This window comes from Phodopus roborovskii, unplaced genomic scaffold (genome assembly GCF_943737965.1).
Source record: "Phodopus roborovskii unplaced genomic scaffold, PHOROB, whole genome shotgun sequence".
Lineage (NCBI taxonomy): Eukaryota > Metazoa > Chordata > Mammalia > Rodentia > Cricetidae > Phodopus > Phodopus roborovskii.
In genome coordinates, this window is record NW_026125052.1 from 22715965 (window position 1) to 22734451 (window position 18487).

Consider the following 18487-nt stretch of genomic DNA (forward strand, 5'->3'; position numbering starts at 1 on the left):
GGTCTGTACAGACAGAGAGGAAGTGAGATGGCTGGGCAGAAACAGGATATAAGCAGGGAGAAACAGGAAATTGCTTTCTTGTCTGCTGAGATGCTAAGAAGCTAAGGTGTGGCGGTGGCTTGCTCATTCTCTCTGATCTCTCAGCATTTTCCTCCATATCTGACTCCGGGTTTTTATTACTTAGACCAATTAAGAACTCCATGTACATTTTGGCACCCAACATGGGGCACAGATCCACGACCCTGGGATTAACAATCCCATGTTCTACCAACACAGCTAGTGGGCCTCAAATGCGAGTCCTGTTCTTTCTGCCCTAGTGCATGCCTTGCCAACCCTGGGCACCGAGGGGAGGATCACAGCTCTCACACGCATAGTAGACCTGAACAGAAGAACCACTGCAGGACTGTGTGCCTGCCTAAGGTCAGACCATATGATTCCATTTAAACACGGCATAGAAGCTGCCATGAAAGCCTATTTCCTTATGACTCCCCCAGCTACAGGCTTCTGCCTAGTCTCCTGCTGTAATGTTGGCAAAATGCTCAGGAAGTGAGCAGATACCATCCGAGGAAGATCTGGGAAATAAAGCCAGAAGGTGTACAAAGGAATTAAAGCCGGGAGATGTACAAAGTTCATGTAGGTGTTCTGTCTAAGCATGGGGCTGAGATTGCTGGTACCCGCCATCTCCAACCATTCCAGGCTGTACAGCCTTGGGCTAGTGCTCTACAGTCGGGCCCCGTTCTCCCAGCAGGGAGACAGTCTCTAGGAGAAATGCTTCCCCTTTGGCCTCAAGTCTTCCAGTCTACCATGTTTACTTAGCTATTTAGCTTGGAACTGCTGACCTTTATAACAGGACCTGTTGCTCAGAGAAACAGGAAGTTAACTCACTGGAAAGCCATGGAAATGAAGCACCAAAGTGGGTCAATATTTTTCTATCAATGAGGTGGTTCCAGATTAGAATGAGTTCAAGAGACACACCCGTGATGCCTCAACAGCTCCTCTCTCAAAATGTGTCCTGTGCTCATGGATCTAAACAGTGACTATGAATGACAAACTTGGGGTGTGAGTGTCAGTAAAGCATGAGATAGGCACTCAGTGTCCTGAAACTCCTTACATAAGGATCCATCCATCACAGGGGTGGGTGGCATAGGGAAGTGTGTGTAGGAGGTCTTTTTGGGAGGGTGGTATAGCACTGTGTCCTAACTAGGGCCGGGGTCGAGGCAGATAATGAAGTATGTGAAGGAAAAGAGAAGGGTAAAGGTAGGGAGGGTTGTGCCCAGTAAGTGTTGTCTCTCGAATTTGCATTTGACTTCCTTAAAGATCATAAGAATCTCATTCTTTCAGTTTTTAATACATGTTTCCTGTTGTTTATTTTCTCTCATGTAGCATTTAAATATTTATGTATATGTGTGCCTATCTATTTGTGTACCTATTAACGTACCACTTGGAGAAGTTACAGGTGGTTGTGAGCTGCCTGACATGGGTGTGGGGAACCGAACTCTGGTCTTTTGGATGAATAGCAAGTACTCTTAGCCGCTGAGCCACTGGCCCAGCCCTGTCTCCTGTTGTTTTTGACAGTAGAGACTGGAGGCTGGTTGTCACCAGGTAACTCTCGCCTGAGTTGAAAGCAATATATGCATGCTTGACCTACACAGTTCTAATTGATTGCCAACATTAAAACAAACCACAACAACATCATATAAGCGGGTGGGACTTTTGAGTGCTCTTGAGGAACTGGGGACATGACAGCGTGGGCTTCCATGTATGCTGACCAATGCCACATGGACCCGAGAAACAGAGACTGTCACTTTTTTATCTTTGTGGTAACAGCGATAGATCCCAAGGCTTTGAGAATGCTAGGCAGGTGCTCTACTACTGAGCAGTGTTCCCAGCCTGGCTGCCACCTTAAATAGGTTCAAACTCACCGGCTCACCCATGCCCACTGCTCCTTACTGCGTCACCCACCTGCACCCCTGCTGATAAGTATCATTAATTTAAACTATTCATGACTCATTTCAATCATTTATGTTCCAGAAGTTACACTGCCTGCCAGCCTGACCTTCACTATTATCACAGACATCTACTTTTACCAAATACCATCAGCTCCATGATGAAGGAATTTAAACAATTTTCTGTTTCACATCCTTTGGAATTCACTCCATCTAACCTACACCTCCATTTGGCAACAGCCTAAGGCTGAGTACCATCAGCATCCATTAATCTCAATGTTTTAGTAAAAAAAAAAAAAAAATCTTACTGTCCATACACTTGTGTGTGTCTCTCTCTACGTAGCTTTAGTAATTCTTGGGATTTCCAGGGAATACCACGTAGTCTGCATAGAAAGATTACGAGTTATACAGACCATGGAGACTACTAAATAAGCTGATCAAATGGTCAAATGCAAGGTACAAGGGAAAGAGAAATCATCAGAGATGGGGGCGGGGATTTAAAGAGAAAATTGCTTTTGTGAGCTGTGATGGATGGAAAGTGATCGAGAGAAAGGGGAGGGGAGCAGAGAAAGGAAGGGGGGAGAGGGCAAAGGAAACTGAGACAGAAGGCAGACACAAACCCACTCAGAATGACAGCAGGAGGCTGCTTGGTTAAACGAAGTCTGGAGAAAAAAATAAAAAAGGATTCTAGACAGGAATGTCTGCTGGAGCTCATCCCACAGAAGAAAATCAGGACAATTTTCTTCCTATAGGAAAAAAAAATGTTTTCCAGATACTGGAATGGTAGCTAATTATAGACAAATTGCTCCCTAGGAAGTCCCTCTTGGAGGCACACAGCCCTTCTCTGTGAGAGGAGAGTCCGCTCATAACCTTGCCATCTCCGGGTGTTGTCTAGACCGTTTTCTTATGTGGAAATCAACTGTGCTATCTCCTATCTTTGGTGTCCAGAGGATGTGAGACACAGAATGCCAACAGCTGGCAAGTGAAAGCCATTACATGTAACATTTATGTTGTTAAATAAGCAAGTATTAGCATGAGAAGTACTCTGGGCTTCCCAGTGGTGTGACAAGAAGCCAGCCTCCCTGAACACGTGCTTTGTAACATGGAGGCAGGATGGTGTCCTACCCATGGCGTCACGGGAATCCTCACCTCAAACTTCTGCCTGAGTTCCACATTGCCTTCTTCATCGCCTTCTGGGATGGGCACATTGTAGTATTCACCCTCTTCTTGGTTGAGCAATTTGTACCTTCAAAGACAGGGGGAGAAGAAAGGGTAAGGGCCAGTCAGTGGCTCGTCTCCCTCAGCCTCTAGTCAGGCTGTTGGAGAGGTGCCCGTACAGGGACCACAGCCAGGGCCCACAGAGGATGAATGGGGGGCTCTCATCAGCCTCTTCCTGGCTTCTGTCAGCTGCATGGGGTTTGGAGACATGCTGGGTCCCAGGAACTTCCTTACCATCCGCTGGCTGGCATCTTCATCAGCTCTGAGACCCCAAAGGAAAGGGAACCCATGAAGTCATTCCGCGTCGTTCGGTCCCAGTCCCAGATTTCCACAGACAGCCGTCGGTCTTTGTCTGAAGGTTTTAATTTGCTACAAAGACAAACACATACACAATACATTTAGTCATCTCCATCATGGCATCTTGGGAGACACCAACATGCCCACAGTCTGTATCTGAAATAAACAGTATCTTCAGTTTCCTTCCTGTATCAACAGGATATCAATCCTTCATACTAACTAGCTATAAAAGCTCTGTTGAGACCAAGAATCAGTGAATACCAACCCTGGGCAACTCATTGCTTATATAAAAAATTTTCATTAGAACACAGCTTTAAATAATTTATTTACATTGGGCATGTACAAATAAAGTTTTATTAGAACACGGTCTTAGCTATTTGTTTATATATTATCTGTGGCTGCTTTGTCCACAAAGCCTGTATGATCCACGATGTCTGGAATACAGACTGCTTGCCCTTTACAGAGCAGAGGAAGCAATTCCTGAGTATGTCCCCATGGGGACCTGCTGTGCTCCCTGCTGTGGGTGCTCCCTCACTACTGATTCTTTACTCTCATAATTCCTCCCCTTCCTTCATCTCTGTTTTGGGATTTCTGTCAATCCTGCAAGACCCAGCTCAAATGTCACCTTCTTCAGGAATTTTTCCCTGCTTAGAACTGAGACTGTCTTCCTTATTTCAGTAGCAATAGAACTTCCTACACCGTGTGTTCACTGTTCTCTGCCGCAAAAGTTATTAACTTCTTGCTCCTCGCTCTCTCCTAGCTGTCAAAGTAACTGAGTCCATCAAGAGATGGAGAACATCTTATGTTTTTATGACACCTCAATCAGCTGTTTTTCTTTTGTTACAGAGCAGGAACTGATAAAAATTGCAATTTGTTTTACACAAATCCTGGTAAGCCAAGTCACTATGCATTAAACAGAAGCAATGGCAGCGATCACCTAACAGTAGTCTGTGAAGGTCATAGGAATGAAGACATAGAGATGCAGCCCCCTTCCATGTCTTTAATAATGGGGCTGGCAGTATGTGGCACATGGGGCCGAGTTCATTGCATGGCAAGAAGGAGCACTTACAATGTGAAGGACTCATTCCACTGAGGGTTTAGAGTGGAGCGGATGGTTTTGGTTTTCTGTTTGCTTTCATTCTTGGGATCAGGAATAAGTTTCAGCTTCACATAAGGATCTGAAAGCCCGTTTGGATCCATAGGGATTAGATTTTTTGCATCTCGTACTGCAAAGAGAAAAAGAAAAAAATATTATATGTAAAAAAAAAGAACACTGGCTTGCATAAACCAACATTGGCATGGACACCATGCTGAATCAGAGCTGTCAAGATGGTGTTTGTAGCCAGATGAAGCAGAGCATGCCTGAGGTCCCAGTCCTTGGAAGGTGGAGGTACAAGATCACTTTTGGCTACATAACAAGTTTAAGGCCAGCCTGGGCTACATGAGACCCCATTTTAAACCTTCTCCTACAATGAAGACGCTGTTTCAGAGAGAGAGAGATTAGTTGGAAGCTCTGTCATGCAATATGAGGTTGTCTACTACCTTCACTGATAGCCAGTGGCTGCTGAGTCCATTTACTATTGCTAGTATATGTGTATTTAGGGCTGAACACTAGGACTAGAAAAGCTATTGTGGGGCTCTTCACTGGAGAACACCGATTCTCTGCCTCCTAGAAGCTATAACTGCCTGAAGCTCTTCATCTAGGGGTGGAGCCTCGTGAGATTTTACCCACCCACAGCAGAATAGCAACTGGTGTCATCATGCAGGTCTTGCTTAGGCAGCCATGCTGTTAAAGTTTCATGGGTGCATCTCCCTCTCGTCTATAGAAGACTGTCTCTCAGCACACAGCCTGTGTTCAGGGTTATCATTCAGCCCCCCTTCCTCAATGTTTCCTGAGACATAAACAGTATTTAAGAGGTGTCTCTACAGCCCATTTTAAAAATTTGCATAAAGTTAATAGAGTTAGAGTTCTTCCAGGACTCAGCCACTTGAGGATCCGTGTGAGAATCCAAGGTTTAACTAATGCAGCACTGGTGGTCCAAACTTCAGCATCACGAGAGATAAAAGATGGGAGGTAAACACGGAACTCTTGTGCCGGCAATGGGAAGGGGCCATAGGTCCTCCTCATCCGACTCTAGAGGGAGAATCTGAAAGTGCTTAGTAGGTCTGACACTGGCTGCAAGAAGATCATAGCCCAGAAGTGGATGAAGAATCTCATCAGGGTCACCAAGGGTTCCAGGTTTGCCTCCTGCCACTTGTGGAATGACTGTGGCACTGGCTTTTACATTTTCTATTCACCGCCTGGCAGGCAGTGAATGGGCCCACTTCAGGGCGATCTTTTCGGAATGGTGATGAGCTAGGATCTTGATGGAATTTAAAGCCTCTGGTTTCCTGCTGAGATATTATCATCTAGGCTGAAAATAAAGTTCTCAACTCCAAATGTCACTGAAGCAGACAGTGAGTCCAAATTTCAATTTCTGATTGCAGTGGGAAAATGGCATCCTGTTCCTCACCACAGGCAGGACATATGACCTGGGCCCAACTTGGGGGTCCATCTGCTCAAAATTCTGGATGCCCATGTATGCATGCTGGTTCAGCCCACTTCTGGTTAGGGGTGAGATACTTAAACTCATTTGGTGGGTTGGTGTCCAGGCGGCTTGCCAGGTCAGTTTTCAGTGAAGCCAGTCGGAAGGTCTGATGCCCACTGGCGGGTGTCTTCACTGTGTGACCCCCAGTAGCACCCCTGGCTCCGAGTCGCATGCAGACTCGGACCATTGACCATTTTATTTTTCTTTAAATTTGGTCAAAGTATAGGAAAAAACAAAACAAAACAAACAAACAAACAAATACCCCCCCCCCCAGATTGTTGGCTTTAAACAGTTAGTTCCCATGAAATTGAATGAAATGAAGATCTGTGTTGTGTGTTTCTAGCTAGACATAAGGCAGGGGCCTGCTTTCTCCTGGCTAAAAGAGGAAATTAAGTGTTAGCATGCTGTCCCTCTCTGCATTACATAGGAGAATGAAAGGAAATGGAGATGGACTAGCTTCCTCATCATGAAAATTTATACTTTTAATGTCATTCAGAACCTTAAGAAACCATCTCATGTGCTCCCAACAGTCCATGTTCCCAGTGGTCCCTCCCCAGGCAGAGAACATAGTGGGAAGGATTGACACTTTGTACTTGTTAGGGATGTGGACTATTCCACAGCCCAAGAGTGCCAGGTCAGTCTCAGCAGACCCCATGGTTCCTTTCTCGTCTTTACTCTCTGAGAACTAGATTGTTCTGATCCACAGAATTAAGATGGAAAAGTATATCATGTTACTGTGATGAATCAATTATAGAGAATGAAATTTCTTGTTTTTTCTTTATGTTATTGTTGTGTGCTAGGATTAAAGGGGTGTGCCACCACCTGGCTCAATTTAAGAAAGTCTGTCATGGGAGCTGTGGAGATGGCTCAGTCAGTAAAATGCTTGCCATGCAAGCACAAAGGCCAGAGTTCGATCCACAGCCCCCATGGAAAAGCGGCAGTTCCAACAGCAGGCAGCTCACAGCCATCTATAATTCCAGCTCCAGGGTGATCTGACCTCTCTGACCTCCATGGGAACCTGCACTCACATGCATATACCATATAAAGACACATAGACACAATTAAAAAATTAATTAATTAAAAAATAAGGTTAATAGTGATTGAAGAAGACACCCAGAATTGACCTCTGACCTCCATGTGCTTAAGAAACCCTCCACCCAAATCCTGCCATGTTGACTCAGTTCCCAAAGGTAGTTCCTCATGCCTACAGTAGAGATGTACCTCTCCCCTGTACATACTATGCAGAATTGCTAGTTGCACTCCTTGGGGTCTGCAGAAATGGGCCTAAAGCTCTGTTGAAGAAGCCTGTAACAAAACCTGTCTCCTCGAAGCTCATTGACAGTTCTACAGCCACGAAGAGCAGGAGACACTTGTTGAAGAAACACATCTGTGATGTGGCATTGGCCATTTCAGAATGGAAAGTCTATTCTGTCATTCCAGGACTTTGGTAGAAATGTAAACTATTAATTATATTCCTCCTTCTTGCCTTGAGGTGGCTGCTCTGAAATTATAGGCTGCCAAGCCCAACATTGAAAAAATCCAGCATGGGTGAAAGGTTATATCATTTCTGGATAATGGAAGCTATAATTTCCAGATAAGGCATACTCAAATAAATTTATGAAGACCTAGAAGCACCCGTGTGAACTACCCGCTCCAGGTGGCTTGGTGAGCTGAGGACATGCATGTTTTACCTAAATGTTTAGGAGTGAGGAGAGACCTAGGCAGGCAGGCAGTCTCATCAGATAGGAGGACTGGGCAACCTTGTGAGATGGTGATCAGAGCCTTGGTTGTCCATGATGGTTAATGTTAATCTTTGAGTTGACAGTATCTAAAATCACCTGAGAGATGGGCTTCTGGGCATGCCTGTGCTATTATCTTAGTTGTGTTAATTAAGATGGGAAGAGCTGCTCACTGTGGGTGTCACATTCTCCAGCTGGGATTCTGAACTATGCAATGAAGAATGGGAACCGGGAACCTGGTTCAGTTCTTGTTGCCTTGACTTCATACCATGATGGATTATCCCTTGTTATCCTTTGAACTGTGAGCTGAAATACCCCCTCCCACACACACACTTGAGTGGCTTTTGTCAGAATATTTTATCATAGTAACAAGAAAAGAAACCAAGACAGTGCCCCACAGGAATGAATGGAGCAACAGCCTTAGCCACAAGGCAATGATTTTGCCTAAGTCCTGATGGACAAGGGCAGGAGAGGCAAGGACGCAGGCAGGCAGGCAGGCAGGCAGGCAGGCAGGCAGGCAGGCAGGCAGGCAGGCAGGCAGGCAGGGGGACATCACCAGGCTGTCTCTGGTTTAAACAAGTTGTTTCCCCAGAGACCTGAGTCAGATGAGGGTTTAATGAACATCCCAGAATGTTTAGGGAACAACTAGACAGGGGCTGCTTAAATGGATGCTGTAGGTGTGTCTGACGTCCAATGGGCACTGTGACAAGTCCTGATGCTGGGGTCAAATATTTGCCTGCAACCATTAGCTCTTTTGGCTTTAGGAAAATATTTCAATCTTTCAGTCAGTTTTTTGGTAAAGTTGGGACAGTAATGTTGCCCATCACTCAGAGTGGCTGTGGAAATTAAGTGTATCAATGCATGTAAAAATGTTTCAAAGAGTATCTGGACTGATGACAGTGTTACACATTGTCATGATGCTACCATCACTAACAGGAGTGTTATTATTAAGTCAGTATCTGCATCATTGTCACCACTGTTATTGCTGCCACCATCATCGCCAGGCCTCTTGTGTGGCCCAGGAGGCCAGGCTGTTTCCTCAGGGTGAAGAAAGTATATCGGAGTGAGGACCTGAGATTGGGTCCTCCAGAACCCATGTGAGAAAAAGGAAAAACCTAGGTGTGGTGAGGCATGCTGTAACCCGGTGCTGAGGAGGTGGAGACAGGAGGGCACCTAGGTCTTGCTGACCAGCCAGCCTAGCCTATTCAGTGAGTCTCAGGCCAATGAGAGGCCCTGTCTCTAAAGGGAGGTAGATGAAACCTCTGAAATGGTACCCACAGTTGACCTCTAGCCTGTATCACACACATGTACACACATGCATAGGTATACATATCAACTCCCCCCCCCTCACCTAAGTGTAGTAAAGAGACACACACAGAATCCTGGAATTTCCAGACCACAGGGTAAGGCTGCAATAGTCAGCTCCCAAGTGTTTCAAAATAGTGCAGGATTAAAAAAAAAAAAAATCAACCTGTTCTTAATCCCTCAGAGACTCTTCCAGATGGCTCCTCAGTTCAGAGACTGTGTAGTACGGGCTATGATAAAATGATAAAACTAGCATCTGTGAATATCAGCTAGTACAAGAGGTTAGTTTCCGGCCAATGCCACAGAAAGCACCCACCATGATCCCCCATTCTACTTCCTGTGTCCCTGGTGGATTTAAACTTACTCTGAGGTTGCCACGGGACCCTGTGCTGGGGAGCAGGAGCTTTCAGAGGCTCCAGCAGACCCATCCACAGGCACAGGAATGAGAGGCTCTGAGAAGCACACAGCTGCATTCTCTTGCCTGTAGCCTGGATGTGTCAGCACTGACCGGCAGTAACCCTGCCCATTTGGGGTTCACAGCTACAGAGGGACATTGTTCGGCTGTGTACAGAAATCATCTCCCTCCAAGTTCAGTGACAAGTCAGCCCTTTAAATGATCTGTTCTGCTTTAGAAAATAATTCCCTATTTTTGCTGCTTTCCCCCTTCTGAGAGCAGCCTTGTCCGAGGCTCCTGCTTACGAGCCACCAGAAAGGACAAAGGTTCAAAACAGGGTCTCCCCGTAAAAGCCAGGATTGTTTCCCAAGAGCTGACCCAGTGAAGACCTCGCCCACTTCCATCCCTGCCCAACATCTGAAAATAAGAGCAAGCGAATTCTATAACCCCACTCCTCACCATGTGGAAGCAAAAACCATGTTCTCTGACACTGCAGAAAAACAGCAGCAAGTTTTTTTTTTTTTTTTTTTTTTTTTTTTTTTTTGCTTGAGGTCGACAACAGCAAAAGATGTGAGTGTCAAACTCTCAGAGGGTGGGGGTGGGCAGATGAATGCAGAGAATGGTGAGGGTTAGTGGTCAAGGCCCAAAGAGCCTCATCCGGTGAGGTGAGGGTGATAAACTACCAAATCCATGGGCCACATCTTTGTAACAGAAGAGGACTTTCAACTCAGGAAATTGGTTGTTTTGAATGGGGATCAGACGCTTAGACTGTCCTCTCGAAAGCCATGGACCTACAAATTGATTTCTTATGAAAACATGATCACATTGGAATGCAAATTTAATGCCAGAGAAACTTGATGGGATTTCAGAGCTTAGGCACAGATGGCTGGAAGAGAGGGAAGGGGAGGGGAGAGAAGGAGATGGAGGAGAGAGAAAGATAAGAGTCTGGGAAGGGAGAGCATGCACTTCTCTTTTCCACTGAGTACTTTCCCACTGTGGTACTGAGGTTGAGGGGGGATGCAGACCCTTGGTCTTCTGGTGCCCAAGAAGATAATGAGCGTTGTGCTAGTAATGGTAGCAAGCAGTCACTAAGTGGTAGCCACTGTTATCCGGTTATCCGGTTATAACCCACGGGCGGACAAGAGGATGAATAACATGCTCACTACATAAAGCGAATGAGTGGCCATGCGGGATGAGCCTGTAATTGTATAGATGCCACCACTTGTCTCAAATAGACAGTCCCAGAGAAGAGGCGGTGGGATTGGTCTCAGCTAGGAGTAGGGAGGGGTGAGAGATGAGAGCAAACACCTTTGAAGGGTAGGCGATGACAGGCAGAGCACAGAGGGCCGAGTGAACACATACGGCAGGATCAGGGTCAATCCAGGCATGTACCTGGATGAATTAGAAAAAGGGTACAGAACTCAGGTCAGCTTGATGCCTTGAACTTAGCAAAGGGAACTCTAGCACCTGACTTAAAGTGGCGATCCTGATGGCTACTGGGATTCAGTTGCAAACTGACAGGGTGTTCCAGTCACAAGTGGTCTCCGTAGTGTTTGCCTCAAAACCAACAGCTCAGGGACTGAATCAAGAAAGACCCTGGTGTCACTGAGACCTAGAGATCAAGAGTCTGCAGTGGCACTGGTACCACAGAGGCCACAGGGGAAGCTCTGGAGGCCCCTGAAAGGCAAAGGCTCCTGTAGATACTTGTCAAAGTCAAACAGTGCCCGGAAGACAGAGGGGCAATGATAATGGAGGGCCAGAATGTGCCTGTAACACCAACATGGAGGGGGTGAAGTCATGAGGGTCCCTGGGGCTTACTGGCCAGCCAGTCTAGCCAATTTGTGAGCCACAGGACAGTGAAAGGCCCTGACTCAAAAAACAAGGTGGAGACATGGACCCAAGCATCTGCATGTACACACATCCTCATCTCGTGCTGGTTTCTTTTTTTCCTGCTCTGCCCTCCAGGACAAGCCTGATACACAGCCTCCTCCTCTAAGCCCCTGATCTGGCCGTGACTTGTTTCCACAGGGCAAATCTCAACCCATTCAGGCACATCCTCCTTCCACACTTCAGCTCTGCCTAGGAACCATGACCAAGCCATGAGTAAGATTAGGCACTTATGGGACCATTCTTTACACAGCAAACCACTCCAGAAACAGGACATTTTAAGGAACATGTGTCCAGGAGCATGGGAGGCAAAGGCTGCCCTGTCTTCTGCTCCCAGGCAAATCTGGGCATTGACGGAACTGAGCGTGAAGTTCAAGAGCTTCCCAACTGGCCAATGGATGGGATCAGAAGGGGAAAGCCTGGACAGCCAGCTTCGTATCTGTGGCTGCAGGACATCACAGAACACTCAGCTTTCTCCAAGCCCAGTGTTCCTGGCATGTCACTATGAGGAACACACTGTTCTTGAGGCTTGTTTGCGCCTTTACTTTGGGCCTCATCTGATGATGCTGAGAGGGAGAAACTGTTTCTAAGAGGCTGCCAGCTCCACCACGGAGCTGTGAGCCAGTTCCCTGCCAGGAGACAGAACTCCATGCAAGTGCTGATGGGGAAGCTGGTGGGGTAACAGATTGCTTCCGGGACAGGATTTGCTGAATGCCCTTCCCATGTGATGCTTTGGGGGTGGTCCAGCTGTCTAGCAATAAGGCAAGGTTCCTGGCTTAGGAATTCTGACTCAGCCTCTTAAATGGTACAGAAAATCTTGACACAACTATGGCGTGTCACCGGTGATGGCCAGCACACCAGCATGGGACCCTGTGGCAGAACCGACCACAAAGCTACAGGCCGTCAGTGTGCACAGGGAGCTTCAGCAGAGGAAAGGATCTCGCAGATTTCAGTTGGTACACATAGGAGAGTGAAGTTACCAGGTTGCATTCCCGAGGTATGCTGGCTTTAACTTTGTGTAATAGGACACCCTAAAACTCCCTGAGAGACACACTTCATCTCATGTATGCATGTGTGCGTGTTAGCGCATGAATGTGTGTGTCCGTGTGCACGTGTGTGTGCACTATGCATGTAGACTGCTGGAGGGCCATCAACCTTGCTATTCTGAGACTGGGTTTCTCATTGGCCCTGGTGTCACAAAGCAAGTTAGGCTGGTGAGTCCCCAGAGTCCACCTCTGTCTTCCTCCCCAGCATGTGTCACCACACTTGTCTTTTTTTTCTCTTGTAGGTTCTGGGGGATTGAACCCGGGCCCTCATGCTTGTAGGCAAGCACTTCATCAACTGTGCTATCATCCTCGTCCATTCTGCATCTCCGTAAGTCACAAGTGTCTTAACCACACTTTCTATGACATTTGAAGATACTCTCAGGCCCCTGGCTAGAGGATATCTGTAGACTGTGCATGGGAAGAGACATATCTCCGAGGACCACAAAGGCTGACTTCTCTCCTCACACCTTGCTTAGGTAGAGCTTAGGGAGGTGATTAAGTCAGGAGGATGGACCCCTTCATGAATGGGGTTCGTGCCCTTATTAATAGGTTTTGGGGATCTTGCTGTTTCCACCACGTGAAGATCCAAAGAGAAGACATTATTTTAGAATCAGGACATGAGTTCTCAATGACACAGCAGTTGCTAGTGCCTTGATCTCATCTTCCCAGTCATGAATACTTTTCTGTTGTCTATTAGGTGTCTTATTACGGAGGCCTGAAAGGAGCAAGGCCTTCTGGGGGTGCAAGGGGTCCAGACAATGGAGAACAAGAAGCTGCTGGGGCTTGACGCTGAGTGGGCACTACAAATGAGAGCACTAGTCCAGGCTGGTTATGGCACATCCCCATTGGTCCAGGCTGGTTATGGCACATTCCCCATTGGTCCAGGGTGGTTATGGCACATCCCCATTGGTCCAGGCTGGTTATGGCATATCCCCATTGGTCCAGGCTGGTTATGGCATATCCCCATTGGTCCAGGCTGGTTATGGCATATCCCCATTGGTCCAGGCTGGTTATGGCACATTGCCCATTGGTCCAGGCTGGTTATGGCACATTCCCCATTGGTCCAGGCGGGTTATGGCACATTCCCCATTGGTCCAGGATGGTTATGGCACATTCCCCATTAGCGTGAGCATGGGTCCTCCATGCATGAGCACCCAGTAGCAGTAGGCTCTGTCCAGCATGAAGAGACAACCGACTCTTCAAACAAGTGACAAAGATGACTTGACACCCTGTAGATTGCCGGAGGAATACAATAGGACTAAGTGACTGGAGGCAATGAGAAATGACATTCTCCTCCCCAGAACAAAGTACCACTGAGAGGAGTTTTCCATCAGCACCTCAGAGGCACCTGCTACAGTATTTTTTGAAGGTTCTGATCTTGAAACTAAAAAAATAGATTAATTACCAGAATCTCCCACCATTTACTTCAATAAATACCTTTTGTTTGTTTTTTATTTCTATTTTTTTGAGATATAACCTTGCTAGGTAGCCCAGGCTGACCTTGAACCTGCCATCCTCCTACTCTGCCTTCCCAGTGCTGGGTTTATAGGTAGGTATGAACATGCTATGCTGTTTGAACATTTCTACTTAAATCTTCAGCATGCTTCACTTACTTCCATCACACACACAATACTAAACTTTGGAGCTGACACTGATTTCAGCTGATTGGTTAAGGAAATATTTATTTCCAACCAACCCATCAAAAATAGGACTTACATAATCCTCAAAGACTCATGGTCTCCTTGGACACCTTGCTATGCTAACAGCTAGTTAGCTGCTGTGCACATGAGTCTCTGTACCACCCTTGCCCCGTGATTCTGGGTTCATGTTATCCCATCTCTGGGCACACCCTACCTTGTCCCAACTGTGGAATAACTATCCTGTTCTCTGGTTTTCCAGTCTCCTTCCAGCCCTGCCTGTCAGATCGATGCAGACTGACAGAAACTTGGGGACTGGGACTAAACACTTCCATCCCAGACATCTCTCTAGGGTCAACACAGGGCAAGGCAAAAACCATGTGTGCCTAGTAGATTCCTGCTGACTGATGAGAAGCTGGAGGGGACAAGGCTTCAAAGCTTCAGGCTTTGGGCTGCAGTACACAGGAGTGTCCATTTGGAGGGACTCTTGGACAAGGGAAAACTTAAATAGGCTTTTTCCAGGGAGACCAAATCCAGGCCAAATGGAGTCAAGTGCTTTCCCAGAAGACACCAACCGATTATGAAGAGCCTCGGAGTGCTCAAAGACTAAGGGGCATGGGATGCATTGTTAGTTTTCAGGAAAAATGTGCCATTCAGGTCCATTTGCTCTAGGTTTCTAGGGAAATCATTTCATGTGGAAATCTGCTGGATTTCAAGAAATAAAATGCAAAGGCATCTTCAGCAAATAAGAATTGTTGATCAGGCATCAACAGATGAGATCTGGGTCACTTGACGGGTCTTGGCTGTCTGGCTTGCTGCATTTGTTCTAATCGTACTGCATTAAGCCTGTTGATACTAGGCGAGCAGTTTCTGATTTGATCTCTTTTGTGTTAATAAACAATGACTCACAGGTTCTGTGATCTTTGTTTCCTCATTGCCAAAGTCAAGGGCAAGAAGAGTGACAGACACTGATAACACAGATGCCCAGCCACCCCCTCCCCACCATTCATGACCACAAATCTGAATCCAAGGACTTAAGCCCCTTGTTTAAAAATATATTCAGGAAGTGTTATTTTAACTCACTACTTTGTCATAAGGGTGAATTTCTGCTCCAGTAAATCCAGTGTCCCCAAATTGTGAGTCAGGAACTACTCCATCAAAGTCAGCTAAACAAAGAATTTAGTGAGCATGGTGTTCAACAATTAGTTCATGTGTCTCCTCTCTCTCTCTGTCTCTCTCTTTCTCTCTTTCCCCCCTCTCTCATCTCTCTCTCCTCTCCCTCTTCTTCTCTTCTCCTTCCCTCCTACTCTACCTGCTTTCTTTACTTTTGAGATAGTCTTACTATATAGCCATTTGGCCTTGAACATAGGCCTCCTCCTGCAGCCTCCCAAGTGCCGGGATAATAGCTACCCATACCTGTAAACATTTTCTACTAATGTTCTATAATTCCAAAGGAGATGATTGTGAGAAATATTTGCTAGTTGTGGGAAACTGATAAGATCTTCACAAACACAAGTAGGCACTCACAGTTAGAAATAGTTATTTCTCGGCTGGGTGGCGATGTCACACACCTTTAATCCCAAGCACTTGGGAGACAGAGGCAGGTGAACTCTGTGAGTTTGAGGTCCAGGACAGCCAAGGGTACATAAAGAAACTCTGTCTTGAAAACCAAAACCAAAAACAACAACAACAAAAACCAACCCCCCCAATTAAAACAAAAAATCATGAAATAACTTAAATGCCTAAAGTATAAAGAAGAAAACTAAAGGCAATTGCACTTCCACCAAAAGAGATGGTGATGTTGACATTGTTTTGATGATGGACCATCACTGTCCTGTAAAGACATCTATAGTATAATAGTGATAGACTGATCGTAGAGCTGGGGATAAGGCCCAGGGTTTTGTACATGCCAGGCAAACACTTCATTACTAAACCATATCCCTAGCTTGCAATATTTATTCTTTACAGAACTCATATCATCTTATGGTAGTTTAAAATTTCATCCTTAATAAAACTTAAAGTATTTTTTTAAAAACATTTTTAACGCCTGACATTCTATTTTGTAGCAATGGTGGTAAAAGATCTATGGTCATTCTTATCATTTACATGGTTTGAAACTCCCCATCTTTGTAAATAACATAGCGACTAATCATCTTCATACATAAAATCCTGCTTTTCTTCTTAGCCGCATTCATGAAAAGCAGATTAAAAGATACAAAAACAAACAAACAAACCACTCAAGACCTGATATATTTCCAAATGGCTTCCTCCCAAAGTTGTATCAATGTCCTACCAAGATCACATTAAATAATAGAGAGAGAAAAATAAAGAATAACATTATAGTGTGACTCTCTTGACTTTTTGTTTGGGGCTTAACGGCCTTTCCCTCTATAGTAATTTGGCCATTTGACTGTCTTTTCCTCTGACTTAATATTAGGTTTCTTACAGGGCAGCAAACTTCATACTGGCCAGAAGGAGTGTTTGGATGTGTGTGACAGTGGCCCTTTTCATTGTCACACTCGGTGTTTAGATTTAGTTCTGTAAGCTCCGAGACACATGCAGGAGCTTCACTTCTCACACAGTCAAAGCTACCAAAATGTTTCCTCTCATTTCTTCCGTTTCTTATAGGCTTGGGAAATCCTTGCCCTTTCCAAGGGTAGTTAAGTATTCACCGGTGTTTTCTTTCATTATTTTGTTTCTTTTTTATATTTGACTTCCAAATCCATTTGAAATTTATTTTGGTGTAAAGCACGAGGCGAGATCTCACTTATTTATTTATTTTTCTTCCAAACGTTTAGACAACTTCCCCCACAACATCAGTGGAATGAACCGTACCTTTCATACTGGCTCCGGAAGCCTCTGTTTATTATAAGCAGGCTCCGTTTTCAGGGCATCTGCTTCATCTTATTCAATGTCCTGTTAGCTCCTGCAACAAGCCTACACTTCAAATTGTTTTAAATGTCCAGCATATTTTAAAATCCATCCATGTGCTTGGAATTCTACTTCTCAGAGAAACTCCCTGTCTACCGTCTTAAAAAAAAAAAAAAAAAAAAAAAAACTGTCTCTGTGATGCTTAAACTCTTAGAGTATACGGTGGGTATTAGTTGCTTCTCCCATTGCTGTGACAAGTACCTGATAAAAGCAGCTTAGTGAACAGGGGGTTTATTTTGGCTCATTGTTTTGGGATACAGTCCATCATGGCGAGGGAGCAGACAGCCATAATGGCGCCTGTAGTCAGGAAGCAAAGAGGAAAACTGGTGCTCTGCTCACCTGCTCTTTTTATTTTGCTCAGTCCTTGATTGCCTTCTGCTTTAATTTTTTGGGATGGGGTCTCTCTCTGAACCTGGAACCACTGGTTTGGTTTGGTTGATCAGCTAGGGAGCTCCAGGAATCCACCTGTCTTTCCATCCCCAGGGCTGGGGTAACAGGCACGAGTCATTGTGCCTGGCATTTCATGTGGGCGCTAAAGGCCAGAACTTATGTCCTCATGCCTGCACAATGAGCCCCCGCCAGCATTGTCTTATGAGTCTCACTTAATGGCTGCTTCTTTGCAAATGCCATCACCCCCTTGCCTCTTTGGTGCATCCTTTATTTTTGCTCGTTGGCTACACTCTGCTTTGTTTGGGTTTATCCTTCCCATAACTGCAGAAAATATAGACGTTGTGTTAATTCTACTGCTCACCTTAGAGATCCACACCAAGCATTTTCACCCAGCTTTTCTCTGATTATAAAAGCAAAGAGTGAGGTGGTGTCTTCTGAGCACCCCCACACCCGCAACAATCCAGAAGAATCGGTCATGCCGGGCTCCTAAGTCCCTGTCATCTCCTGCTCTAATCTCTGCTCCTATAAAATTACCTGGAGTTTGGGGTCACTAATTCTGTTATAATTTTATATGGCAGAGTATACACCTTTTAGTTTGAAGTCTCTGTACATGTGCATCTATTATATAGCAAATTCTCTGTACATGTGTACCTATTACATAGCAAATCCTCTCTACAAATGTATCTATTACATAGAAAATTCTCTGTACACGTGTATCTATTACACAGAAAATTCTCTCTACATGTGTTACCTATTACATAGCAAATTCTCTGTACATGTGTACCTATTATATAGCAAATTCTCTCTACATGTTTATCTATTACATAGCAAATTCTCTATACAAGTGTATCTATTACATAGCATTGCTACTCTTTGTTCAGTTTTCTTCTTCGACCCTAAGGACGAAGGGATAATTCTCCAGTTAGGTCCTCTTCTCAGCCTCCCATTTTTATTAAGCTCCCTTCCATCACCATGGTTTCCTCGTGTTGCCTGCATCCTGCAGTTTCTCTGGCAGCTCTGATGGGATCCTCCACACTTCCTCTCTGGATTTTTGTGGCACGTGTTGAAATCTACGTTTCTTTGTCGGCATTTGTATTTGCACGCCCCCC

At 45.4% G+C, this 18487-nt stretch overlaps 1 protein-coding gene across 2 annotated transcripts in view; it reads right to left on the bottom strand.

Annotated features, from left to right (window-relative positions):
* Window positions 1-18487, bottom strand: part of Prkca (protein kinase C alpha) — a 369460-nt gene that overhangs the window by 68459 nt on the left and 282514 nt on the right. For both annotated transcript variants that reach the window (XM_051179526.1, XM_051179531.1), the window contains exons 6-8: window positions 4531-4687; window positions 3399-3533; window positions 3096-3192 (exon numbers count right to left, since the gene is read on the bottom strand). In XM_051179526.1, coding sequence (XP_051035483.1) covers window positions 3096-3192; window positions 3399-3533; window positions 4531-4687 — 389 coding nt within the window. The remainder of the gene's footprint in view (window positions 1-3095; window positions 3193-3398; window positions 3534-4530; window positions 4688-18487) is intronic.